At 38.8% G+C, this 23933-nt stretch overlaps 1 protein-coding gene across 8 annotated transcripts in view; it reads right to left on the bottom strand.

Moving 5' to 3' along the window:
* Positions 1 to 5049: 5049 nt before the first annotated feature.
* FGFR2 (fibroblast growth factor receptor 2) overlaps positions 5050 to 23933 on the bottom strand; it is a 142020-nt gene continuing 123136 nt past the window's right edge. For all 8 annotated transcript variants that reach the window (XM_075072502.1, XM_032776714.2, XM_032776716.2 and 5 more), the window contains 8 exons: positions 21526 to 21647; positions 20760 to 20870; positions 19770 to 19960; positions 15339 to 15461; positions 13706 to 13776; positions 11098 to 11235; positions 9143 to 9248; positions 5050 to 6553 (listed from right to left, as the gene is read on the bottom strand). In XM_075072502.1, coding sequence (XP_074928603.1) covers positions 6389 to 6553; positions 9143 to 9248; positions 11098 to 11235; positions 13706 to 13776; positions 15339 to 15461; positions 19770 to 19960; positions 20760 to 20870; positions 21526 to 21647 — 1027 coding nt within the window. In that variant the 3' untranslated portion in view covers positions 5050 to 6388. The remainder of the gene's footprint in view (positions 6554 to 9142; positions 9249 to 11097; positions 11236 to 13705; positions 13777 to 15338; positions 15462 to 19769; positions 19961 to 20759; positions 20871 to 21525; positions 21648 to 23933) is intronic.

Genomic DNA, 23933 nt, shown 5'->3' with positions numbered 1-23933 from the left:
TCTCAAATGTCTTTGAAAACACAGTTTTTGGCACTTCAGATTTTTCCATCAATTTTCATTTTCCCTTGCTCAGATATAATATGCCATGGACACCTCCAAATGGCAGGGGCATCGGAAGCAGACTTTGATGTCCTTTCCTATTCCTCCATCCACTCCCTATTGCATCAGAACAGCTTCAAGGCACTGCACCACTTTAGAAGCAGCACAGAGTCCCTGCTCCAAGGAAAGCACTAGACCTCTTCCCAGACTTCCTCAGAGTATAGGCGAGTCTGTTCAATAATAGACCCTTTCAGAGGATACAGCATACTCTTTCAGCACACTCTGCTAGCTGACGAAAAGGGGGAATGGCCCTGCCTCCTCCCCACTGACTCACATTTGAAGTAGTGTTCCAGGAAATGCATGGAGGAATTGAATTTACACCTTCCCTTCACAACAACACGTTCAGGCAGCATCTGTCTTGTGTTCCTTAATGACTGATGCATTACCACAGCCACACATCAGAAATGCCCTCCCCCCCTCCTTTTTTTTTTTTAGGAGCTCTGTGAAATATAAAAATTATTAGAGCTGGTGGAAACTCAAATTTCAAAATGTTGGAAGTTCCTGCAGAATAGAAATTGTGTTTTAATTCCCAATTGGAAAATATATAATTTTTTTTTTCATTTTCCCACACAAGGAAATTTTAAAAAACAAAACAAACAAACTTATTGGGCCAAAGCATAGAGTTTCAATAAAACAAAAGGTGTCTTGTTTTAATTTTTACTTTTTAAAATGTTACATATAAGTTATAAAATAAAATAAATTTTAAAAGGAAAAGTCATTTTGAAACAAGAATTAAAAACACTCCATTATGATAAGGTTGAAACTCTTCATTAAAAAAAAAAATTCTAAATAAAAATTTCACCAAAATCAACACTATCCAAAGTTTCAATTTCGACTGAATTGTTTTTCCAACAGAAAGTGCTGCCAGAAAATTGCCAGCCACCTCTAAACATTAGAAATGAAGCCAAACCCGAATCTTGAACTTGGAACTCCTTAGATGTTTAGGGGGCTGGGAATAAGAGGTCATGGGAGAGAATCAGATTCAAATCCCCTCACATTCACCCATGTCCCCTGTGTTCTAGGTTAGGTCCAGAGGCCTACTTCCTGGATCTGTTTCAGACGCATCCAAAACACCTTGAGAACAGCTCACAACATTCTGATGTCATCACATTCAAAATCTGAGTCAACCTGAACTCCTACCCTTGTACAGTCAATTAAGTCTAACTTGGATCCATCAACCACCTATTTTGCCAACTGCAATAAAAATATGTTCTGGGTGATTTCAATATTTAAATTTCTTATTATGTTTGCATTTGGTGTTTTACCTTCTCCGTTTCCTTACTAGTAGCACTAGCAGGAAATTAATTTTCAGCTATTCATTTCGGTGATCAGTTAAACCTAAAGCTTAGACTGCAATGTGCAGGGCATCCTACAGATGAATACAAGAAGGAAAAGAGTAGCTTTCCAGACTTCCTTTCCAAAACTGAGGTCATATTATACAAGAACCATGCTAGCAGTTATATGAAAAACACAGTTAACCAAGGATTTTGCAACTGTGAAAGAAGAGGAAAGAAAGCTCACTTTCTCCACAAACAAAACCAATTGACTTCTTAACCTGCATTTCATTTCCAGATATGACTATTATGAAAACTCATAACCAATGCTATGTATCCATATTAATAGGTGAGGCAGGGTTAACAACCAACCTTCTTAACATGAATTGTTAGCTGTAACTGCATGTCATATTTTTTAGGAGAACAAATTTATTTCATGAGGAATTCTATTTTCCATGTAGAAATAATTATTCATAGCAATCAGCTCATTAGAGTTATATAACTTCCATTTTATAAGAAGTTTCTTTACATTAAAAATGTTGGTTACTATTTTTTCTTCTGATACTAGTAACCTAATCAGTTTTACATTTGTGTCTAGATTTTTTTTTTAAGTTTCCATACACACTGCATAAAACACAGCAAAAACAAAAAACAAAATAAAAAAACAGAAAAACCAACACCAAGAAAGTTTCTGGAACTTCTCCCCCAGAGATTTGTGTCTCAGTAAGTTTTTTCAACACTTTCAATACGTAATGTACAAAATTTTGCAGGAAAGCTGCCCATTTGATGAGATGCTTGATATTCACTTGCAACTACTTGAGCAGCTGAAATTAGCTTTGCAGTTCAGGTTCTTCATGACAGGGATTTTTCCTTTCATAGAAAGAGCAATTGTGATCATCTAGTCTGACCTCCTGTATAACATAGGCCTTAGAACCTCACCCAGCAGCTTATGCACCAAGCTCACAACTTCTGTTTCAGCTATGGCATATCCTTTAGCAATCTATCCAGTCTTGATTTAAAGACTTCAAGTGATGGCAAATCCACCACATCCCAAAGAAAATTGTTCCAAAGATTAATAACCCTCACTGTTAAAAAGGTGTGTGTTGTGTCTCATTTGAATTTGTCTAGCTTCAGCTTCCAGCCATTGATTTTGTTATGTCCTTTTCTGTTAGGTTAAAGAGCCCTTTACTCTCACAAATTTCTTCCATGTGTAGGTAATAGTAGACCACAATCAAGTCATCTCTTAAACTTCTCTTGTATAAACTAACCGTCTTAAGGTTCTTAAGCCTCTTCCATTATAGAGCATGTTCTCCAGTACTTTAATCATTCCTGTGGCTCTTTTCTGAAATATTTCCTATTTTTTCAAATTTCTTTCTGAAGTATGGAAGCTAGAACCCATAAGATCTCCAGAACAAGTGCTCATATTATTTTAAAGAACAAGAAACCAAACTTTTCCCCATCTTTGACCTTCAGTCATAATTTTGGGTATTCAGTGTCTTAAATTAGGTTTTGACGAGTATGAAGTGTAACATCCTAACAAAGAATGTGAGGTAAAAACAGGACAAGAGGTAAAAATGAAAACAAGTGAAGGAAACCTCCTTATAGACTGCAGGTATATTATCCTGCATCATAATCCTGTCTTCTCACATGCTAAGTGGGGTTGGGCTAAATCAGTATTTGGATGGGAGACAACCTAGAAACAATTAGGTGCTACAGCAAATGGTGATGGATATTCAGTACATGAAACTTTTCCATCCGAGTCACTTCTTGAGTCATGCTCTAGTCTATTGTGAGGGGACATTGTAGTGGTAGTGGTCCCATGTTTCATGTGAGATGTAAAAACAAATTTCTGATCTGCTCATGAAAGAGCAGTGGCAGTTTTTTCAAGATTAAAAGGTGCTTGCCCTTGTGTCCTGGCCAAATTCTAACTTGAATATTTATATTCTACTAGCTTAAACTGCCCCTCCAATTCCAGCTAGATTTGCTCTTATGTAGGAGTTGCGCATTGTTTCTGCGCTGCTGCATTCTGTTTCAGAAATGTCTCCAAGGGCAGTAATTACCTCCAAGAGATGGAGAAGAAATAGGGTAGCACAAAGGAATGTAAATAGAAGTCATGCCATGAAATTAGGTAAAGAGAAGAATGTATTCCATACATCGGAAAAAGCCCTGACAGGCAGATTTATGAAACTGTAGAAAATTTCACACAGTAAGAGGTGGAAGCCTAAATCCTTGGGACATTTTACACAAGAATGAACAAAGCAGCAGCAAATATGCCATAGGGAAAAATCCTGTACTGACCGGCACTAGTTTAGATGACCTAATAGAACTTTTCCATTCAATTTCTATGAGTCTATGAATGGTTTAATTTCAAAGATAGCCTGAAAGTGGGGAACAGTCTTTTAAAAAAAAAAAAAAAAAAAAAGCTTCTTCTCATGGCCCCTAAGAAGAGCCTCTCCAAAACAGAACTGAGGTGCCACAACTGGATATTTACTGGACATTTTATGAATTCTTTGGGTCTGGAGCAAGCATAGCAGTGGATGGCAATGGATGCCTCATAGATCTAAATAGCTCTTTAGGGCACTGAACATCTATTGGTTATACCTAGTACCTAGCACAATAAAACTGAGGCATCTAGGTGCTAGTGCAATACAAAACAAATGTTTGAAGGTTTATACATAAACATTAACTTGCTTTGTGATGTGCGTAAGAGGCTATGAAAAAACAGCACCTATGGCAAACTCCTCTCCTAGTGCACAAAAACTTTTCTTATTAAATTGAAGCATCAGAACTTGTTTAGCTCTTATGCTTTGTATATGAATCTAGGGTTGATAGGCAGCATTTAAAAGTCTAACTAATAAAGAGGGGAAATAATTTGCCATGGAAATAATTCAAAATTCTAATTTAGACAGAGCTTCTTTCCATCTGCTAGGTTTGTTAGATAGAAGCTCCAATTATTCCTAAAATTCTGCATAAGGTATCAAAGCAGGAATGTAGGGCAAAAATGAAAGACTTACGGCAATTTCCTTTCCTTTCACAACAACCTTTGACACAAAGGATAATACCATTCAAATATTAATATAAATGCTTACTAGCAATGGATATACGCTGGCTGGAACAAACAGAAAGATATTTTCAGAAACCAAATATTTTCTTGGCATCTATTTGTTACCTGGGCAAATCATACAACATTTTCAGCTCAAACTAATATTCTGCAAACACCAAAACCTATATATATCTTTACTCAGGTAAGTAAAGTGACTCGTGCTTACATGTGTGAAAGACTGTGTACAAACCCCTGTACCAAAAGAATGTTTTGCTAGTTTGAGATCTAATGTAAAGCCAGTAAGGAGAATTACTTAATATGCCCCATCATTTTAAGTACAGGAAACCATTTTGTAAGACACACAGGATTAAAAAAATAAGCTGCATGACATTTATTTTGTAATGTTAACACTAATATCTGTAGAAACATTTTATTGTCAGTACAAAAGGTAACAGATGTTAATACTTTCCCCCAAAATTTTAATAAGTAAATCAGTGTAATTTGCATTCGTATTGCATGGCTATATCAATGTGAATGGGTGTTTTGAAAGTAAAAACATAATACTTAAAAAAATGTATAAACGAAAGAAATGCGGTAATATTTTGTCTGACACCAGCACTAGGCCTGATATTAAGGAATAGTTGGGAAAAATATACTGGAGCCAGCATGAACTGATCCCTTAAAAAGATAGTAGTATTCCTATGGCAAATTGTCATTATAAAAATCTCTCTCTTTTTAACTTATGTTACAATATAGGAACAGCCTGAAAGGCTACTATCAGGCCAGAAGATCTGGAACCCATTATCAAGTCAATGAAGACAATACTAGTTAATTTGATGCATGAGCAAGGCAGATGGAAACTCAGCTCTCTTTAGAGCACTACAGTCTGCTATGGTTATACACAAGTTAATGTTTTTCCTTACTTTAGGAACCCATTAAAGACTCTCCTTTTTTTTCTCCATAGAATGATTGTGTTATTTTGGCCTTAGAAAAAATTGTTCAAGTGTCACACATGCTTTAGTGATAGCTACAAAACCAGACATACAGAAAACAGAATACCTTCTTATTAAAGGATTTTTTTAAAAAATAGGGGAATTTTGATATTGATAAGAACAATCATCCGGCACTGAAGTTTAAAACACAAATAAATCAAAAGCGTAATTCTCCCCAAATTAGTTATATACTGTAAATATTTCTTTTTTTAAAGATCTGACAACTACTAAAGTCTAAGCAATATATCTACTAGATCTCTGTGCTGCCTGCTTAGAAATGCCATTAAATTACAAAAAACAACCCTATGAACGATTAATTGTTTTGTACATTACCAATTAGTTAATAAATTAATGATATACCATTTTCCCTGAAAGCAAAGTATTTTCCACCTTTGAATGGTGAAAATTAAGAAATTCTGTGTAAGAACAGCATTTAACAAATAGCTGTTAAAAAAAAAGAACTAATTTGCTAGGTGGATTGGAACATCCATTTTTAAATCAATACAAAAAATAATTCATTGTAAATATATAATATATATTTATACATATTTTGAATATATTTACATACATCCAGCACCTATATACTGCATTTGTGCTCTGTAAGTGTGTGCCAACATATATTTTCTCCAAATATTACAAAATAAACAAAAAAGGCAGACCCAGAGTTTGCCTTAAGTCCAACTGGTCCATGGCATAAAGTCCATTGCAGCTTGCAGTGAGCCAGAAAATTGACGTGGTGAGGTACGTCCATACATGGCCCATAAACATTCTCCTTCTTCTGGAATTGCTTAAGAGTTCCGAACTATATAATTCTTTACACATGTTCTGACCATCTTCCTCCAAGATATTTTTTCTTCTTCTTCTATTTCATATGTACAAACAGAAACATTAGGGTCCTGGAGAAAAGAGCTCTTTACTTGTGGTAGGTGGATTGGCATTCTTGTTTCTTTATTCCTCTGAGGAATATGAATGCTTTTCTTTCATGTTTTAACACTACCATTTATGTGCTGGTACTTGGGAAGACAGGGTTCATAAGGCATTGGATCAGGAGAAAACACAGAGTCATCACCTGAAGAACACGAACTCCTAGTGTCAGGATAACTGGGTGAATACTGTTCAAGAGGTCCACTGAGGTCCAGGTATTCCTGTAATGGAAGAGAGAGATAATATTATTTATAAAAATGACAAAAGCACATAACCACATGATTTGGCTTTGTCATGCAGTACGTGTATTTCACAGACAAAAAATGTTCAGGCAATTCTATGCTAAGAAAGATCAGCTACATTTAAAATTGACTGTTGACTATACATGAAAGAAAGAAAGAAAGAGTCAGTCAGTCTAAGGCAGATGTGTCATTTCCAACAACACAAGCATTAACCGCATCAGTAGAAATAAACACGCTCACCACATCAGAAGAGGACTTTTTGCTTATAATGATAAAAATGAAATTTTCATTCTAAATAGAACCATTTTTCTCTACCATATGGTACTGATTTGGAGAAAAAGATACTTCCATTTTTATATTCCTTTGGTCAGTTTGACTATCTGGCTTTAAATTTAGACTTAAACATGTACTGCACTAGCATACTTATGAGAACTGAAATGAAAAACAACAAAACCATATTCATTGAATTTGGGTTCTCTACACTAAATATTCTGCCACTTTTTTTTCTTTTCTTTGTTGTTGCCTCCTAGAGCAGAAGTTCTGTGTACCATTGGGGGTATGCAGAGGTCTTCCAGGGGGTATATCAAATCATCTAGATATTTGCCTAGTTTTACAATGGGTTACATAAAAGCACAAGCAAAGTCAGTACAAACCAAAATTTCATACAGACAAAGTGAGAAAGCCAGTATTTTCAGTGTTTTAGTGTGCTGTGACATTTTTGTATTTTTGTAAGCAAGTAGTTTTTAAGTGAGATGAAACTTGGGGATACGCAAGACAAATCCGACTCCTGAAAGAGGTACATAGTCTGGAAAGGTTCATAACCACTGTCCTAGAATAGCCATGACCAAACCAGTATAACAAAAAGGAAATAATTTCAATTTAATCCAAGGTTTGGGTTAAGCAACTTTTGCTAGAAACAGCAATTTTGGCAGGAGAATAAAGTTATTTTTCCCTTGAAATGTTCCTTCTCTTTCAACTTCTGAAAGGCAGCTGTATTCATTTAATGCTATCTCTTCATTTGCTAAACCACAAGTTATGATCATCCTGACGAGACAAATCTTATCAGTCAGTATTTTATACTGCAGTGGATACTTTCATTTAATTATTTGATTAAAATTATTTTTCAAAATCATATCTTAAAAGTGTCAGGACATTATGGTTATAGCTTTAAAATGAGAGCAACAATGGAGGTTTTAAATCACATACACACATAGCAGGCAACAAAATGGTTCCTAGACTGCTGTTTTGATCTAATATAACTTCATATTTCACAAGCAATTTTTTAAAACTGGCCTCTGTGGCTGTCTGAAGACAGGATACACATGTATGTTAGGGAAACAGCTCTAGGACACCAGAATGATCTGGAAATTTCTGACACAAATGGAAGCAGGAAGTACCAGAACATGAGAGAGAGAGAGAACGCGCACTCATTCTCATGAGATTTCTAGTCCAGTTTCGCAGATCCAAGAGTTTCACATAATTCAATTACTTATCTGGGCTGAGATCTTCACCCCCCACTCCAGCCTCTTTACACCAAATATCAGAGCCAAAGTGGTGTAGAGGGACCTACAAGCCTCATATCAAGCTGGAGGAGGATTACTGGGGCTGGCCTGGTGGAATACAGTGATAAGATTGCTCCCAAAGACCCCTTGGCAAGCCCCAGTGCAGGTGGTGTGCAGGGGAGGGAGGGTAGAGGAACGTGGCCGTAGCATTGTGGAGATTATGGGCAGCTCAGCAGCCCATAGGTTAGCAGGCAAATAGGCCTCTGTAGGCTCTGTGGCCCCTAGAGCAGCATAGAATTGGGAGGGTGCAAAGATGGCTTTAAGCCCCCTCTCTTCATCTTAGGGATGCAGCATTTATCCAAACCAAGCCACCAAACTTTTTGGTAGCTTTACAGTGGTAAAAGAACTGAAACGATCCCTATCTATATATCTTAATGCATTGCTTGCTACGACTAATAGATTTTCAGACCTCTGAAAATAAGTTTTAGGAATAAAATAGCATCATGTATATTGCTAACAGGAATGGTGCTCGATGTTGCCCTTGTAGAATTGGATGGTTTCTCCATATTCCCCTCTGGGTTCTTGTTTTCCCAGCAGAACTATTTCAATGATCCAAATTAACTCCTAGACAGATCATCTGAAATCTGTCATTTACCTTGGCTGCTTTTTCTGACCTAACTACTATAACTGAGAATCAAACTAAGTTGATAAATTCAGAATAGCATTATCTCTAAATCTCTCCCACACAGAAATAAATATACTCCCCGATACACACACATTTTCCTGGATGATATGCTGAAAATATTATGAGATATGTAGAGGGACAAGTGAAAATGCTTGTGTGTGTCTGTGTCTGTTTGTGTTTTGTTACATAAATCAAATCCTCTAGAAGAAAAAACGTGATTTCATTAAGCCATATAGTTTAACTATGTGAGACCCCAGTGGAAAACTGATAAATAGAATAATAATAAACTATGAAACTCTGCTCTATTTCTAATACATTACATTTATCTTGTGAACCTTATGTTCTGATCTGCTGGTTAGGAAGTGAATACATTTTACTTACCTCATTAGTTGTGAGAGTGAGAATTCGATCCAAGTCTTCTACCAACTGCTTAAAAGTTGGTCTCTGCGAAGGCACTGCATGCCAGCAATCTCTCATCATCATATAGCTGTATAAATATTTCACTGGGTTAATTAACCTTATATATCCTCGTTGCCTGTCCATTTAATCCACAATTATTATTATCTGTATTACAGCAGTGCCTAGGAGCACTGGTGATGGACCTCAATGTGGTCATTGTACAGTACTTCACTTCTGTTAAATTAAGGCTTAGCAATGAGCTTGCATTTCTAGTTTTATACCACTGCAAGTAACTGTGAAAACCCAACATCTAGATCACAGCATTTAGGCCCAGATTCAAGGAAGCAGTTAAATTCCATCAGTTTCAATGGAGCTAAATCAGGTGCTTAAAGTTAAGCATATGGTTAAGTACTATGCTGAATTAGGGACTTTAGTCTCTGTGAATGGTAATTATTGCTCTCCTCTACTAGAAGTACAATTTAATGCAGTGGTGCCCCAACTTTTTACCTTGTGCCCCCTCCCTTACCCCAGTCTGTGTCCCTACCTCCTCCCCCACTCTGAGCTGAGGCCAGGAACAGGGCCACGGCTCTGGGCGGGGGACTCAGACAACTGTAAGGGGGCTGAGGCTGGGGCCACAACTGTGGGGGAACCGGGAGCAGAGCTCCAGGCGCAGGATCAGCAGCTGGGGCTAGCAGGTGGGGCCTTGGGCTGGCAGTCAATGTCAGGAGCGGATCCAGGTGGTGCTCCCCCTCCCGTTGGGATTGGCTCAGGCCCCAGTCGTGGCCCCCGAATTTTCTGTCGTGTCCCCCTGCACGGGGGACGCCCCACAGTTTGTGGACCTCTGATTTAATGCCTACATTTGGACATTACCCGGGGTATGGCTTGGAGGGCAGATCTACTCGTTTTAACAAAACAGCATGCAAGCAGAGCATATTTGCCATGACACGTATGGATTTTGGTCATAAGCGTGACAATTCATTTGACATATACAGCTCCACGTTCACAGGCGAGGAACACCTACATCACCAGCTGAAGCCAATGGAATTGCAGGTGCTCAGCAGGTGCTCTGAAAATCTGGTCTATTTCATATCCAGACTGGACCAATCATGTTAAATTATTACAGAACTATATACTTAACAAACGGCTCTGCACTTTGTACTGCACTCTAACAGATATAGGACATTTGTACAGCATTCTGCAGATACACAAAAACACAGCCAGAACTACTTAATTCAATGCTTGGCTTTGCCTAGACTTGGGAGCTAAAGTGCTATGGTACAGGTCTGTACCATTAACTTTGCATTCTGATATCTTTCATCTGAATTAAATATTTTGAGCGGCCACAGGGTGACCTTGTGTCTATGCTGTGCACTCCCACAAGTCTCTGGCTTCCTAAGAGGACACCTCCTAGTGACCCACTGAGCTCTTGACAACAGGAAAGTGGCTGGTAGAATTCTATCCTGCTGGGTGATTAATAAGTGGTGCAAACAGACTCTTGCACCTCCGCCTCTTTGGCTGGAGAAATGATGGATACTACAAAGGATCTTGAGGGTGGAGAGAACAAAACAGGGGGAAATGTGTAGCAAGGACAGTCAAGGGTCATATTCATACCTCTGTCACCAAATGCAGAGAATGGTTTGCCAATAGATTTTAATACGCTAGGACTGAGTATACCAAACAAATATACCAAAGATTGACTCGTTGAGATTTTTTTTTTTAATTGTTTTTCAACAGTACCAAAGTTAAGTGAGTCAATGTCTATCCTGTGTCAGACGTTTCCTGGAAACATGTTGGAAACAATTTCTTTTTTATATGCAATACTACCATGTATAGAGTTAAGTAGGTTACAAAATGTTGGATTCTGCATGGGATTCAAATCAGTATTAGCTGTGTGACTATGCTAGTGTTGTATTACTTCGGTAAATAATGGTCCTTACAGTTCATTGGTGCAGTTGGCAGGCTTATCCATTCTGTGCCCCTCTTTAAGCAGCTTAAAAAGTTCCTCCACTGGAATTCCTGGATAGGGTGAACCTCCCAAAGTGAAGATCTCCCACATCAACACACCAAATGACCAACTACAGAATAAAAGGGAACAGTGCATAATTAAATTAATCTTACCTATAAAAGCATAGGCATATCCCTGAAAGAGACAGAGAACAGTGATTCTTTGTTACTTTCTACAGTAGTTCTGTGTTTAAGGGCCAGATTCCACCAGCCTTACCGTGTAGAACCTGACTCCTCGAATACTTCTCATTTCACTGAGATGATTCATCAGATAAGGAACTACTCAATGTGAGAAACAATGGCAGACTCTGGTCCTAAATTTGGCCACAATTCAGCTGTCCATCCTTATTCAGAAAAATAGCTAAGTATGAAATTAACTTTATGTATTTGCCACTTTATGCATCTGCTCAACTGAATGGGACGTAAGCACATATTTAGAGTTAATCGTGTGCATAAGGGCTTTGCTGAATAGGGATTTTCTTAAGCACATTCTTGAATGTTTCCCTGAATTGAGGCCTCTGTTCGATGTTCTCCAAACTCCCAAACTGTCAGTTTCCAGGGCTATTGTAAATAAAACTGAAATTGTAATTTACGGTATAATTATTTATAAAATACATATATGGTAGAACAGGTTGGAAATGTTATGACAGAACATTTCTCAGTCAGAAAATGCCAATTCATTAAAAACAAAATGTTCCACAAGAATGTGTCACTTTTGGCCAATCTTTGTAGGAAACCAGGCAGGAAACCCCGAGGAGCTATGGAGCTGGGCTTTTAGGGTCCCAGAACCTTGGCAAACTTGAAGACTACTAAAAATATACACAGATAAAATATATTTGTCAAGGTAAGGACTATATGTAGATATATGGCAACTTTTATTGCAAGTTTGCTCAAAAAAGTTGCTAAAATTTAATTCTATTTTAAGTATGAACTCTCTCTCAAAAAAATTAAATCAGCAACACCTCTACCCCGATATAACATGACCCGATACAACACGAATTCAGATATAATGCAGTAAAGCAGCGCTCCAGGGGTGCGGGGCTGCACACTCCGGCAGATCAAAGCAAGTTCGATATAACACGGTTTCACCTATAAGGTGGTAAGATTTTTTGGCTCCTGAGGACAGCCTTATATCGGGGTAGAGGTGTACCATGAACTTGTGTTAATGGTGTTGCTTACAAATAATGAAAACAAACTGCCTGAAAAGCAAACGTACATAATACAGTATTAACATTTTTAAAATGAGTACACATTGACTAAGTTATTCAAAATTGACAAGCGATTTTGGGAGCCCAGCCTGCCACACATTAAAGGTGGCCCAATTTTCACAGGGTGAGTGCTCAGCACTCTCTGCAGATCAGATGCCTCAAAAGTCAAGGCACCCAAAAATCACTATCTATGTTTGAAAATCTTGGCTCTTGGTCTTAATCCTTCAGTTCCTCATAGGTGCATATGGTTGTTGCACTTCAGTGCTCTGACTAGTGCAGGATCAGACTCCTCCCATCCTGCCCTTTTTTTTTTTATTTTTTTTATTTTAATACTTTGTGCTTATATGCTCAATTCCTCATGTCTGTGCTGTGCAGCATGAAGCCCTTTGGGGGTTAATAACTCTTCATATAAAAATAAAGAGATGTGCGATTTCCATCTGCACTGTATAAAGACCATGCAACAAAAGCAATACTTAAATCTTTATGAGTAGTGTCAACTAGTGCTGTGATTCTGAGACCCAAAGTGACAGAAAAAGAGTTCTGCTGCTTAAATCAAACCAAAGTATAGGAAACAAAGAAACTGGAAAACAGGAAACATGTAGCCATAAAAGAGTTTATTTTGTTTCAAACCGTAATCCCAGAATTATAAGGAGTGCTACAATTATCCTAGAAAACTTCCATAGAAAATAGAGAAAACCCCATAGAACTTCCATAGGACTAGAAAACTTCCATAGAAAGTAGAGATTATGCCAGATAGATACAGTGGGGAAACTTAAAAAGTTTGTTCCAGTTTTAGAGGTATTAGTGATTCCAGTTATTCCTCATACTTAAAATAGGGAATGCTTCTGGAAGCAGTAATACCTCTAAAGCAGAATGAACTTTTCAACTAAGCCCACTGTATGTTTTACCTAAATCAAAGCCATTTTTAGCACAAATTTCAACAAGTGAAAATTTCAGGATTATTTCTTTTTTTAAAAAAAAAATAGAAGGCAGTTCCAAATATTCCCAAAGCCAAGCAAATTAGATACATGCTTTGTAGCTGCAGATCCGTAAGTAAGTTCAAGGGGGGGAAACTTCCACACTGACAGAAGGAGGTTAACATTCTCCACCTTTCATGTGCTTTGAAGCCAGGCAGATTAGTAACAGAGCATTGGTTAGCAGTCTACCATAAAATCCTCACTTTCTAAGGGCGGCTCCTGCTCCTTCTATTAATGTGTGAAACAGAGGAAGCAAGCAGTTAAGATTTAAGGAAAGCAGGAAAAGATATAAAGATTCCCAAAACTGTAACTAAAAAATAAAATACAAAAAGGCTACAGAAAATGAAGTTACTTACACATCACTTTGATGTGTGTAAACTCTGTCAAACAGGGCTTCTGGAGCCATCCACTTTACCGGCAGCCGGCCCTGGAAACATGACGGGGAGGTGGGTGAGAAATAAGAAACACTGAATTAAAATTGTAGTTATTCACAAGGCAAATTCAGCAATGGGATTTCTAAAATATTCGAAACTGCACTATAAAAAAACAAAGGTTAATGGCATGAAAAAACAAGACAACACACTGTTTACCTCGGTAGTCTCAGAGAAAACAAAGACCGATATTCTCCAGACCCCGGGCTCATACAAATAGATGTAAAATTTTCAGACAAAATTAGCTAAGACACAGAGGATCCACAGAAAGAATCCTTACATGCCACGTATCCCCCACATTGCCTGTCAGTAGGAGGAAGAGGTGAGGAGAGTCAATAGCCTCTTATGGAAGGGCCTTGCCCCTGGGAACCTCTGCAAACAGATGAATTTCAGCAAATCATAGAATATCAGGGTTGGAAGGGACCTTGGGAGGTCATCTAGTTGAGCCCCCTTCTCAAAGCAGGACCAATCCCCAGACAGATTTTTGCCCCAGATCCCTAAATGGCCCCCTCAAGGATTGAACTCACAACCCTGGGTTTAGCAGGCCAATGCTCAAACCATTGAGCTTTGGGACTAGTTGGCAGGTGAAGTTAGGGCTACTGGATTCACATTTATTCTGCTCCAGTGGCCCAAACCCAAGCATGGTGGTCACAGTGGAGCTGCAGAGGAGTAGAGACTGGGCATTTCCAATGACGACTCTGCAGAGGGGCTATGTCTTGCCCCAAGATTGATGATGGATTCTATTCCCTCCATGATAAAGAGCATGGAGCTGCCCACACAAAGCCCTTAAAAGTGCAATGAATGGTAGCTTAGAAACTCATTTTTATGAATTAACAATTTAACATAATACATTATATTAATATTTTGCACTAATATAGCAACTTGAATCAGAGGATCACAAAGCACTTTGCAGTGCTCCCATCGACTTCAAATGGAATTGTGGTTGCTCAGGGCCTCTGAAAACTAGGCGCAGGACATCTCAAATTAGGTATCCCAAATTGGTGACCACTGTTTTGACCTAACTGCCTTGCTCAAGATCACACTGCAGATCTGTAGCAGAGTGGGCAATGAAACTCATTCTCCTGACTCCAATCCCACTTTGCTACCACCAAAGTAAAGTGTTTACAAACCTGAATACAATGCAAGTATAACCCAAAATATGTACAGTAATGTACATTATTCAGGTACCAGAAGGAAACATTTTACTGTTTACTAAAAGTTTCCAGCTGCCCCAGGGTCTGATCTAAAGCCCATTGAGGACAATGAGAATCTTTCCATTGATTCCATGGACTTTGGATCAGCCCCTATAAAAAGCAATACTGAATTTTATCAATCATAATTAATCATGTAATATATATTCTCTCAGGTTGTGTAAACAGATAACATTCATCGCTTAGTAAAAGTGGTTAGAGATGCTTATGCCTTTGCTTACTATTTTATTTTCTGTGATTAAAAGTTAGGCTGGTGTACAAGAAGTCCATTAGGATTATAATCAAACTACTTTAATGACCCACTGAAAGAAATACTGGTTCAAAAGATAAGACTGCAATCCACTTACATTAGTAGTCTTTTTATAATAATCTATATTGTTGATGTCTCTGGCCAAACCAAAGTCTGCTATTTTCATTACACTATTTTCAGTTACCAAAACATTTCTTGCTGCTAAATCTCGATGAATGCACTGAAAAAGAAAAAAGAAAAATTAAATTGCTTCAATATATGACTTCATTTTCCCTTAAGATTTTCTTGAAGCAGAAGGTGCATTCAGCATATGATAATTACTATACTATAATAAAAAACGACACGGAGATCAATTTTAATGTCTATTTTTTCAGTGTATCCAGTTTGAAGAATTGCTCAAAAAATCTTTTTGAAAAGCCAGTTTTTTTATAAGATTTTCAGCTCAATTTTGCCATATTCAAAGACTTGGATTCTTACTTTAACTGAACCAAACCTTCTGTGATTCACCCATCACATTATATCAGAGCCACTTACAGGTATAGGTCTTCCAGCTTTTTAAAGATAAATTCTGATAAGAAGTGTTTAATAATTTTGGCTCTTTCATATTATACTGGATTGACAAAGCTTCAGCCTGACACATTGGATCAGTGTGTTAGCCTATGCATTTATGTCAGGTATAGTGCACACCACGTTAATGGGTATTATATGCATGGTATTAATGAGATATATATTATATGTAAGTGTTGTGAGGTTACGTTAACTGAATATATTAAGCTCTTCACATAATTCTGTTCACCCATGTCAACTATCCCACAACACTTTACAAGGCTGAAGTCAGCTTTGGCATTAGAAAATAGAAAGCCTGTCAAAGCCAAGACATGTGAATAGTGTGACCTGGCACAGGTTGAGATGTACCTCTATGCTCAATTGGTTTGGAATGTACTATCCAAAACAGAGACAAGAAAAGTACATAACAAAACAACAAGGTAAAGGACTGTTACAAACTGGTCAGTTGGATTTTAATGATGTGTAAATAACTTTGTAATTTGTAAAATCATACTATAAATACTGCTGGCTGAAATGTGTATCTTTGCAGCACACCTTCTGTGTAAGGTGTATATGCTGAGAGCTAAGAATTGCTTCCGGAAGGAGGGTAGATTTGACTAAGTTCGGTTATTTCATCTCTTGAACATTTTTAAAATTGACCCACGAGTATAGTCAAACAATTGGCTAAACACCTTTTAGTCAATAAGGGCAACAATTTTTTATATAAAAGTTGTTAAAATAATAATAATAAAAAAACACATACCAAAAAATCAACAACAAAATCTGAGCTGTCAAATGGTGTGTGTGTGTCTGTATGTCTGGGATGTGTGCAAATACTTGATCAACTGGATTAAAAGAGTTTAATTTGTAAAATACAATTTGGGGAGGATGTTTTGCTTTTGGGAAGGTCCTCATGCTGAAGATTAAAAGTCACCTCCTCGTAACTTCATGTAAACTCCCTCCTGAAAATTTACAATTGACCTTTCCCAGCTCTGAAAGGAAGTCTTTGTTGCTGATTGATACCACTGTTATGTTTAAGCAGCTCTGTCACGTGTAATACAAGGTAGCAGCAGAGACATGTTGAGAAACATTCCATTTGGATTTCTCGCCAGGATATCCTATTTCTCCTGAATTTCAATCTCTCCTCTTTCTCTTATCTTTTTATTTTGGGTTATTTTTGGATGATCTCTTTATTCTAGCTTTGGGCATCCCTCCTTACACAGATGTCCTCAGCAAAACCCTTGGTTAAGGTACCATACAGTAGGTCACGATTTTTGAGGTGAGTGTGTGTGTGTATATATATATATATATATAAAGTGACTCTCATATGCTGTAGTTTACCCTGGTAATTCTCTCTTTGCCTGCCTGCCCATCTTCTACTCTTCCACAAGCAAGTCTGACGGAGGACATCAGGTCCCAGATGTGCCCACACACACATGATCAGCCATCAAAACAGAGTTTCCAGAGGCAGAGCTTCAAAATTATCTATTCCCAGGAGGTCTCAGCAGAAGGAATAATCTGGGCAGGCCTGCCCTCTCCCTCTCCTCTCTCCTCTACAGACTAGGGAAACCTGATCAGGGACATCAGGTGTCAGTCGCCCCAACACCTTCTGCCACTACAACTTCTAGCCCCTTTTTTGCCATTCATTTTCTAAACAGCCCCTCACCAACACTGCTTCTTGCATGCCTTCCATCATCAAAATGGTGCCCTTATAAATAGCCATATTTGATTATTTCCATTACTGACTGCCTTGCTGTGATGATTTGCTCCACATCCCTTTTGATCTGGTCCAAACCCATGTCTATGTACCTGACAATTCTCAAACTGTGATCCATGGAATGACACATTCTGAGAACCACACACTGAGTGGCTGGAAGATTTGGAGAAGAGACATCAAGGGATCTAAGGTAAAATGTTAAGATGTGCCTAAGTCCCATTTTTCAAAAGTAATGATGGTACTTAGGAACCTTAGTCCCAGTAAAGATTAATGGGATGTGAACACCTAAAACCCAACTTGAGCTACCAAATCTCTTAGATGCTTTTGAAAATTTTACCCATAAATACTATATACTATGTGTGTTGATTAAAATTTGCATTTACATTTTTCATGGGATTTTTTTAATACCACAGTGAGCCATTTTTTGGTTTGAAATAGCAAAGAATCTGGTCATCTCACAGTGTCTCAGTTCATAGATGGTGGAAACACTGTAAGATAATCAGTTCTCTTATTATGGCAGCTCAACAAATAGCTACCTGAAGGAAAAAGAGCTAATGAAACACAAACACAAATAGTGAGATCTTTGAAGAATTGGAATGCATAATCCTACTGTATACTCCCTTTGTTTTCTCTCTGCTCTTGGCCTTGTGCAAGGCCTTATCTTTTGTCTAGTTCTACACTCATCAAGCGTTTCCAGGACTGGGACTAACTCAAGGGTGGAATGGCGTATGTGTGTAGGGTGAAGGGGAAAGGTGGCTTTTCTAGCAGTATCCTACAATAGCATTCTGGTGTCTCTGCTCCTAGAATGTACCCATTTGCACAAGACGTGTCAATTAAGAGGTTCATTTTTTTCCTTTCATACTAGTTGCCTGCTTTCTTTAGTTGACCCGGCCACCAAAAGGCTATGGGTCATATCCAGTCAAATGCTTCACTAATAATTTACACCAGCCCCAGATGCTTCACTAATAATTTACACCAGCCCCAGCACCTAGGGTGCTTTGCTTATCCTGCACTCACATGAATTCCATTAGTAAATTTCACACTTGTAGCTTGAGTGCCTTCCAAGTCTTCAAGGTTGTACTTGGACATTTAGTCTCTCATAATGTAAGTATAAAACAAATTCAGACCAGATCTACAGCGGTGCAAGCACAGAGATGCAATAAAGCCAGCATCTCCCTGCATAGCAGGACTGGAGGCTCATACTCTGGCTGTCCTTGTGGGTGGATATGCAAAGGACCTGGTGTCCACACAATCTTCTCAGCCTTAGAGAATCTGGCACTAGGTCTCAACCAAAAACCATCTTATTCCTAATTCCCTGTATTAGCATAGCAATATGGTGTGTTTGCTGGGTTGGTTACACAGTACTATTTAAGCATCAGAGAGGTAGCCGTGTTAGTCTGGATCTGTAAAAGCGGCAAAGAGTCCTGTGGCACCTTATAGACTAACAAACGTATTGGAGCATGAGCTTTCGTGGGTGAATACCCACTTCGTCGGATGCATGTCGTTTGTTAGTCTATAAGGTGCCACAGAACTCTTTAGTACTATTTAAGAGTTTCCTAATTACAATTTAATTCAAATTACAGGTTGAGAAGGTTTTTTACCAGAAGTAGGTCTCTAGGGACTGGGTAAATATGCTCTTTCACTAAGTTTGCTCCATTGACAAGTATTGGTTTTAAGTAGAATTGAGTGCATAATTTGCAGTGAATAATATATTCAGGGGTTTTTTCGCCTCTTCTTCTGTTCACAAATATCCATGAGCAGTTTAAGATTTTCTCAGTATGGTTTTTATCATTCTCCAAATAATTTTGGAAACAGAGTCCATTTCTTTAGCATATTTGATATTTGAACTGGGTTAATAGATTTGATTGGAAACTTAGGTGACATGGCATGTTTATGTTCCCTGACTGAGGAACATAACTCTTATGATCAGGTGAATGCCTGTGCTTATGAATTCAATAGTTCATTTCAGGGAAATATTCTCCAGTATTTATTTAAAATGGAATGTTCCCCAGCCCTGATTTAGCCAGGTACTTAAACATGAGCATAACTTTAAGCACGAGTCGAGTACCATTGACATCAATGGGACTTACCATGTGCATAAAGTCATGCACCTGCTGGAATAAGGCCTCCATTAACATTTCTGCTAGTAAATACATTCTCTAGCTAACACAAAAGGGGTCAGACTAAAACTGAAGTGAATTAGTTTAAAGCATCAGACAAATATTCCCAGAAAGGTTTGTGCAGCATTTGCCTATTTCTACCTACTTTCTGTGAAGCCAAGTACTCCATGCCCCTTGCCAGTTGGTATGTGCATGATACTAAGTCTTTGAATGTCATCTGCTCTTCTGGTACTCTGTTGATATCAAATGAATATTCCATTCCAGGTGGTCGCCGTGCTCGCAGATACTCCCGCAGATTCCCTTTAGAAGCATATTCAACTATCACATACAACGGACCTTTAGATAAACAGAACAGGCAGCATGAGAGTTGAAACAGGGACAAGGGGTAAAATGATTTTTAACAGAATCTTATATAGTGCTTTCCATCTTCACAGCACTGTACACACATACATTCACCAACTAAGCTTCACAGCAGCCCTGTAAAATTGGCAAATACCATTTTAAAGATAGGGAAAAAGAGGCAGTAACATTGTTAGGTGATTTGCCCAAGGCCAAACCACAAGTCAGTGGCGGAGCCAGCATGAGCACTCCAGAGTTCCTAAATCCCAACCTTGAGTTTATTCCTTTCAGACCATGCTGTCTCCTGCACTTTAAACATCTGCAAAACAAAAATTGCACGAAACCCCCAAAAGATAACACTGCTTTAAAAAAAAGTTAGTTTTCCTTTCAACTTTACACAGTTCTGGACTCCCTTATACCTCAAAATTAGCTTGTAACAACAAAGTGGTAAAACATTCACAGAGTAATGTGATCCCTTCCAAATTACACATTAGAAGTTTCACTAAAACAGGACTGACAGTGTCAGAATAAAGTGTGTAAAACTGCTGTAAAAAACACTTTTCCCTATAGCAGAAATAAGTTACGAAGGTTTCACACTATACAGTATCCCTCTTAACATTACAGCTGCAAAGCCTGTTTATAATCGGATATGGAAGTTAAAATATTGCTGCTAAGCTAAAGAAATATCTGCAAATCCCATCACAGCATGACTGTTTCCTTAAAAATTATCGAAAAATGATGATAAATGAGACCTGTTTGAATGAGAGCAGTGGCTAGCTTTCTGCTTTTTACTCACCATCCTGTGTACAGGCTCCAAGAAGATTGATGATATTTTTGTGCTTCCCAATCATTTTCATCATCTCCATCTCTGACACCAGGTCAGATAGGTCTTTTTCTGTAGCATCATCTGCACAAGAGAAAACAGGTTCATCTCACATTTTCTGGCATGCCAGCTTAACTTGGGTTGTTAGCCATTTGTCAGCTCATGTGACATCATCTAAAGGACACAGGTTTAGATGTGAGCTGCTAGGATTCATGTCATGTGACAAAGCGATGTGACCTGAAAAGCAGTAGTTTCAGTCTCTTGAAACAGGCTGGCCAGCCATCCCCTCCCCCACCTCCCTTCAATAATATTCTATGTTTACAGGAAAAAGCAAAAAATATGGGGAGATTGCCAAGACACTACAAAACCTGAACTGGACTCTCAAGCAATTAACAGTTACATCTTTTCTGAGAGCTAATCTTATAGCTCAGTTTATAACAAACATGTACCTGTCTACTTGGAAATGGAAAATGATGGGTATATCTAAATATATATCGTCTCTCCTGTGAATGAAACCAACAGACAAGAAAACTGAACCGTTCTAACAAGACTTTGATTTGCTTGTAAATACACATTGCTGAAGATAAATAGGCTGTCAAAGGCACGGATTTATACTGAAAACTGCTGAAGGCTGAGGTCAACTATGTGAACTCTGACCCCCTATAATGCTAGAGCTCAGATGCCACAAAAGAACTTTCCTGATAAAAATTACCACCTCCCCCTCCCTCCCCCCCTTTACCTTTCAGCATCTTCACTGCCACAGTGACCGCCTCTTTGGGTCTGTCCTTGTCGATTCCCATTGCTTCTGCCATGACAACTTGCCCAAAGCAACCTTCTCCAAGGGGTTTACCCAGTGTCAGCCTAGAGGTATAAACAGAGATTAGCACACTGCATCTGATTAAGGGATGTAGCCAGTGAAATTCCAGAGCAAAATATAGAAAGCTTGCAACAACTTGCTATGGCATGAATCATTTATCATAAAGAACAAATGAGACTCCTGGTGTATACCAGTTTTCATGTACACTGTGGCATGTTTTTTTTAGTGACACCACAGTGAGCATCCAAGACTGCCTGAACAGTTACTAAACCGGTTTTTGAAATCTCCCTTTACGTAGAACAACAAACTATATCTAATGGCTGGCTGGTCAGATCTACAGGGCTCGCAAGCTGTAGTCCTTAAAAATTGCTTAATTAAAATGCAATGTTTCAGATTGGCCAACAGTGGCTGAACTTTTCACATCACTATAATATGGTCATTTTCTTCTTTTCCAGCCAGAGTGCAGAGTGATGAGAAAGGGTTTATTTGTGTGTGTGGTTCTGTTTTTGGTTTCAACTCTACTTGTTAACTTGGAGTTGGAATGATTCTTGTGCTAAAGGGTGATATCAACACTTTGGGGATCTTTTAAATATCCGTGAATTGTGTGGTATAAACCCACCATCTGGAGGCAATAGAAACAAGTTTCTCTCTAATGACATCTTGAGCTGAAGGGAGTAGGCAGCACAGAGACAGTGCCCCACAGGCACCATATTAGGTCACAACTCCCATTTCTCCCACTAAAGGGTCCAGGGCTGGGGACAATGAGGTGGCCAGACAACTTTCTGCTGATGGGAAAAGAGAAGGAAGACATAGGCAAGAGGGTATGGAAAGGGGAAACTGCCAGTGACGACCAAGCAGCTAGTCCAGAGAGAGTGGGGGTTGGAGGAGCTGCTTCTGTAAAGCAGCTGTGAGAGCATACAGAAAGCTTCTCTCTAAATGCCTCCAAATCTTGAACCACTGCCAGGAGCAGCCAGTGCTGATGGCTCTCCCTGGCTCTGCCCTTCCCTTGTGAGCGCTGGCACCACTTACACAGAAGCAGCCTCTGTCCTTGGCTGGCCGGTTACTGGGGTAAGCACTCTCAGGAGCAGCACCTCCTCTTCCCAAAGTGCTCCCCTGCAATCCACCCTCTCCAATCAGCAATAGGATGCCTGCTCCCACTCCTTCAGCCCCTCTCACTAGGGGAAGAGATCGGGATGTTACCTAGAGCTGTGTCCCAATATGGTCTCTGTGAGGACAATTTCCATGCTGTATGCTCTCTCCTGCCCCAGATGTCATATTAGATAGTCTCCTAGCTAGAGGCTGGGGAAAGGAATGTTTGATCATAATACTTTGACCACAAAAGATTTTACCAAGAACATTCAGTATCCAGGTCACCGGCATGTCTAAAATGCAGTGTGGGTAGGACACCCAGTACCCACTAAACTGTAACGGACAAATTTCATTCTCAAATTTGGGGGCGGGGGGATAAATAAATAAATAAAAACAATTGCAAAACTAGGAGAGTTGAGAGAGTTCATTGCCAACATCAGTGTTTACCCAAAGCTGCAGAACTACAAAATCAATGCTTAAGGGCCATGTTCTGCTCTCTTTACTCACATGGAGCAGTATTTTATTCCACACGCAGCCCCACTGGCATCAATGAAACGACTTGTGGAGTTTGCTGCTGCTATTCAGTGTGAATAAAGGTATCCAAATCACAGCTGCCAACTTTCACGCGGTAAATAAGCAGCCTGACTTCCACAATAAGCCAAAAATCAAGCCAATCTCATTTCAGAACAAGGCCAAAACAAGCCAATCCCTAAGAATTCCAACACTCTATGTGACTTGATGCCCCCGGGTGCAGTCTGGAACTGTGGTGGGCCCACTGTGCACCCCTGACTCTCTGTCCCCCTTCCCTCTGCTTGCCTCTTGCCCCTGCTTACTGGGAGCCGATCAAAAAAAAAAAGCAGCAGCAACAAGCTACAAGCCAAAAACTAGCCAACAAGCAACTCACAAGCCAATTTAGCCAAAAACAATTCCAATTTCTGCGTTTTTTTCATGGGTTTGACATGTCTGATCCAAATATGGCCCTCGACATACAGGGCCATAAAACCTGCTACTGAAGCTGTGTGTGTCCACTTTTGGAAGTAACATCTATTTCATATTAATAGGTATATAGGATGGGCTATTCAGAAGAAAACGCTGATCATTGGTTTCTATCTGTTACCACTGAGGTAAAAAGGGTTTTTAGCACAGTGGTGAACAGTAACACATTAGAGCAGTGCTAAATGATTTAAAAATCTCACCTATTTCCTTGGATATAACAGGGAAAGCAATAGAAAGATATTTCA

The sequence above is a fragment of the Chelonoidis abingdonii genome, chromosome 15 (assembly GCF_003597395.2).
Source record: "Chelonoidis abingdonii isolate Lonesome George chromosome 15, CheloAbing_2.0, whole genome shotgun sequence".
Taxonomy (NCBI): Eukaryota; Metazoa; Chordata; order Testudines; family Testudinidae; genus Chelonoidis; species Chelonoidis abingdonii.
The sequence above is the reverse complement of the archived record's forward strand: the minus strand, read 5'-3'. Positions and strand labels throughout refer to the sequence as shown.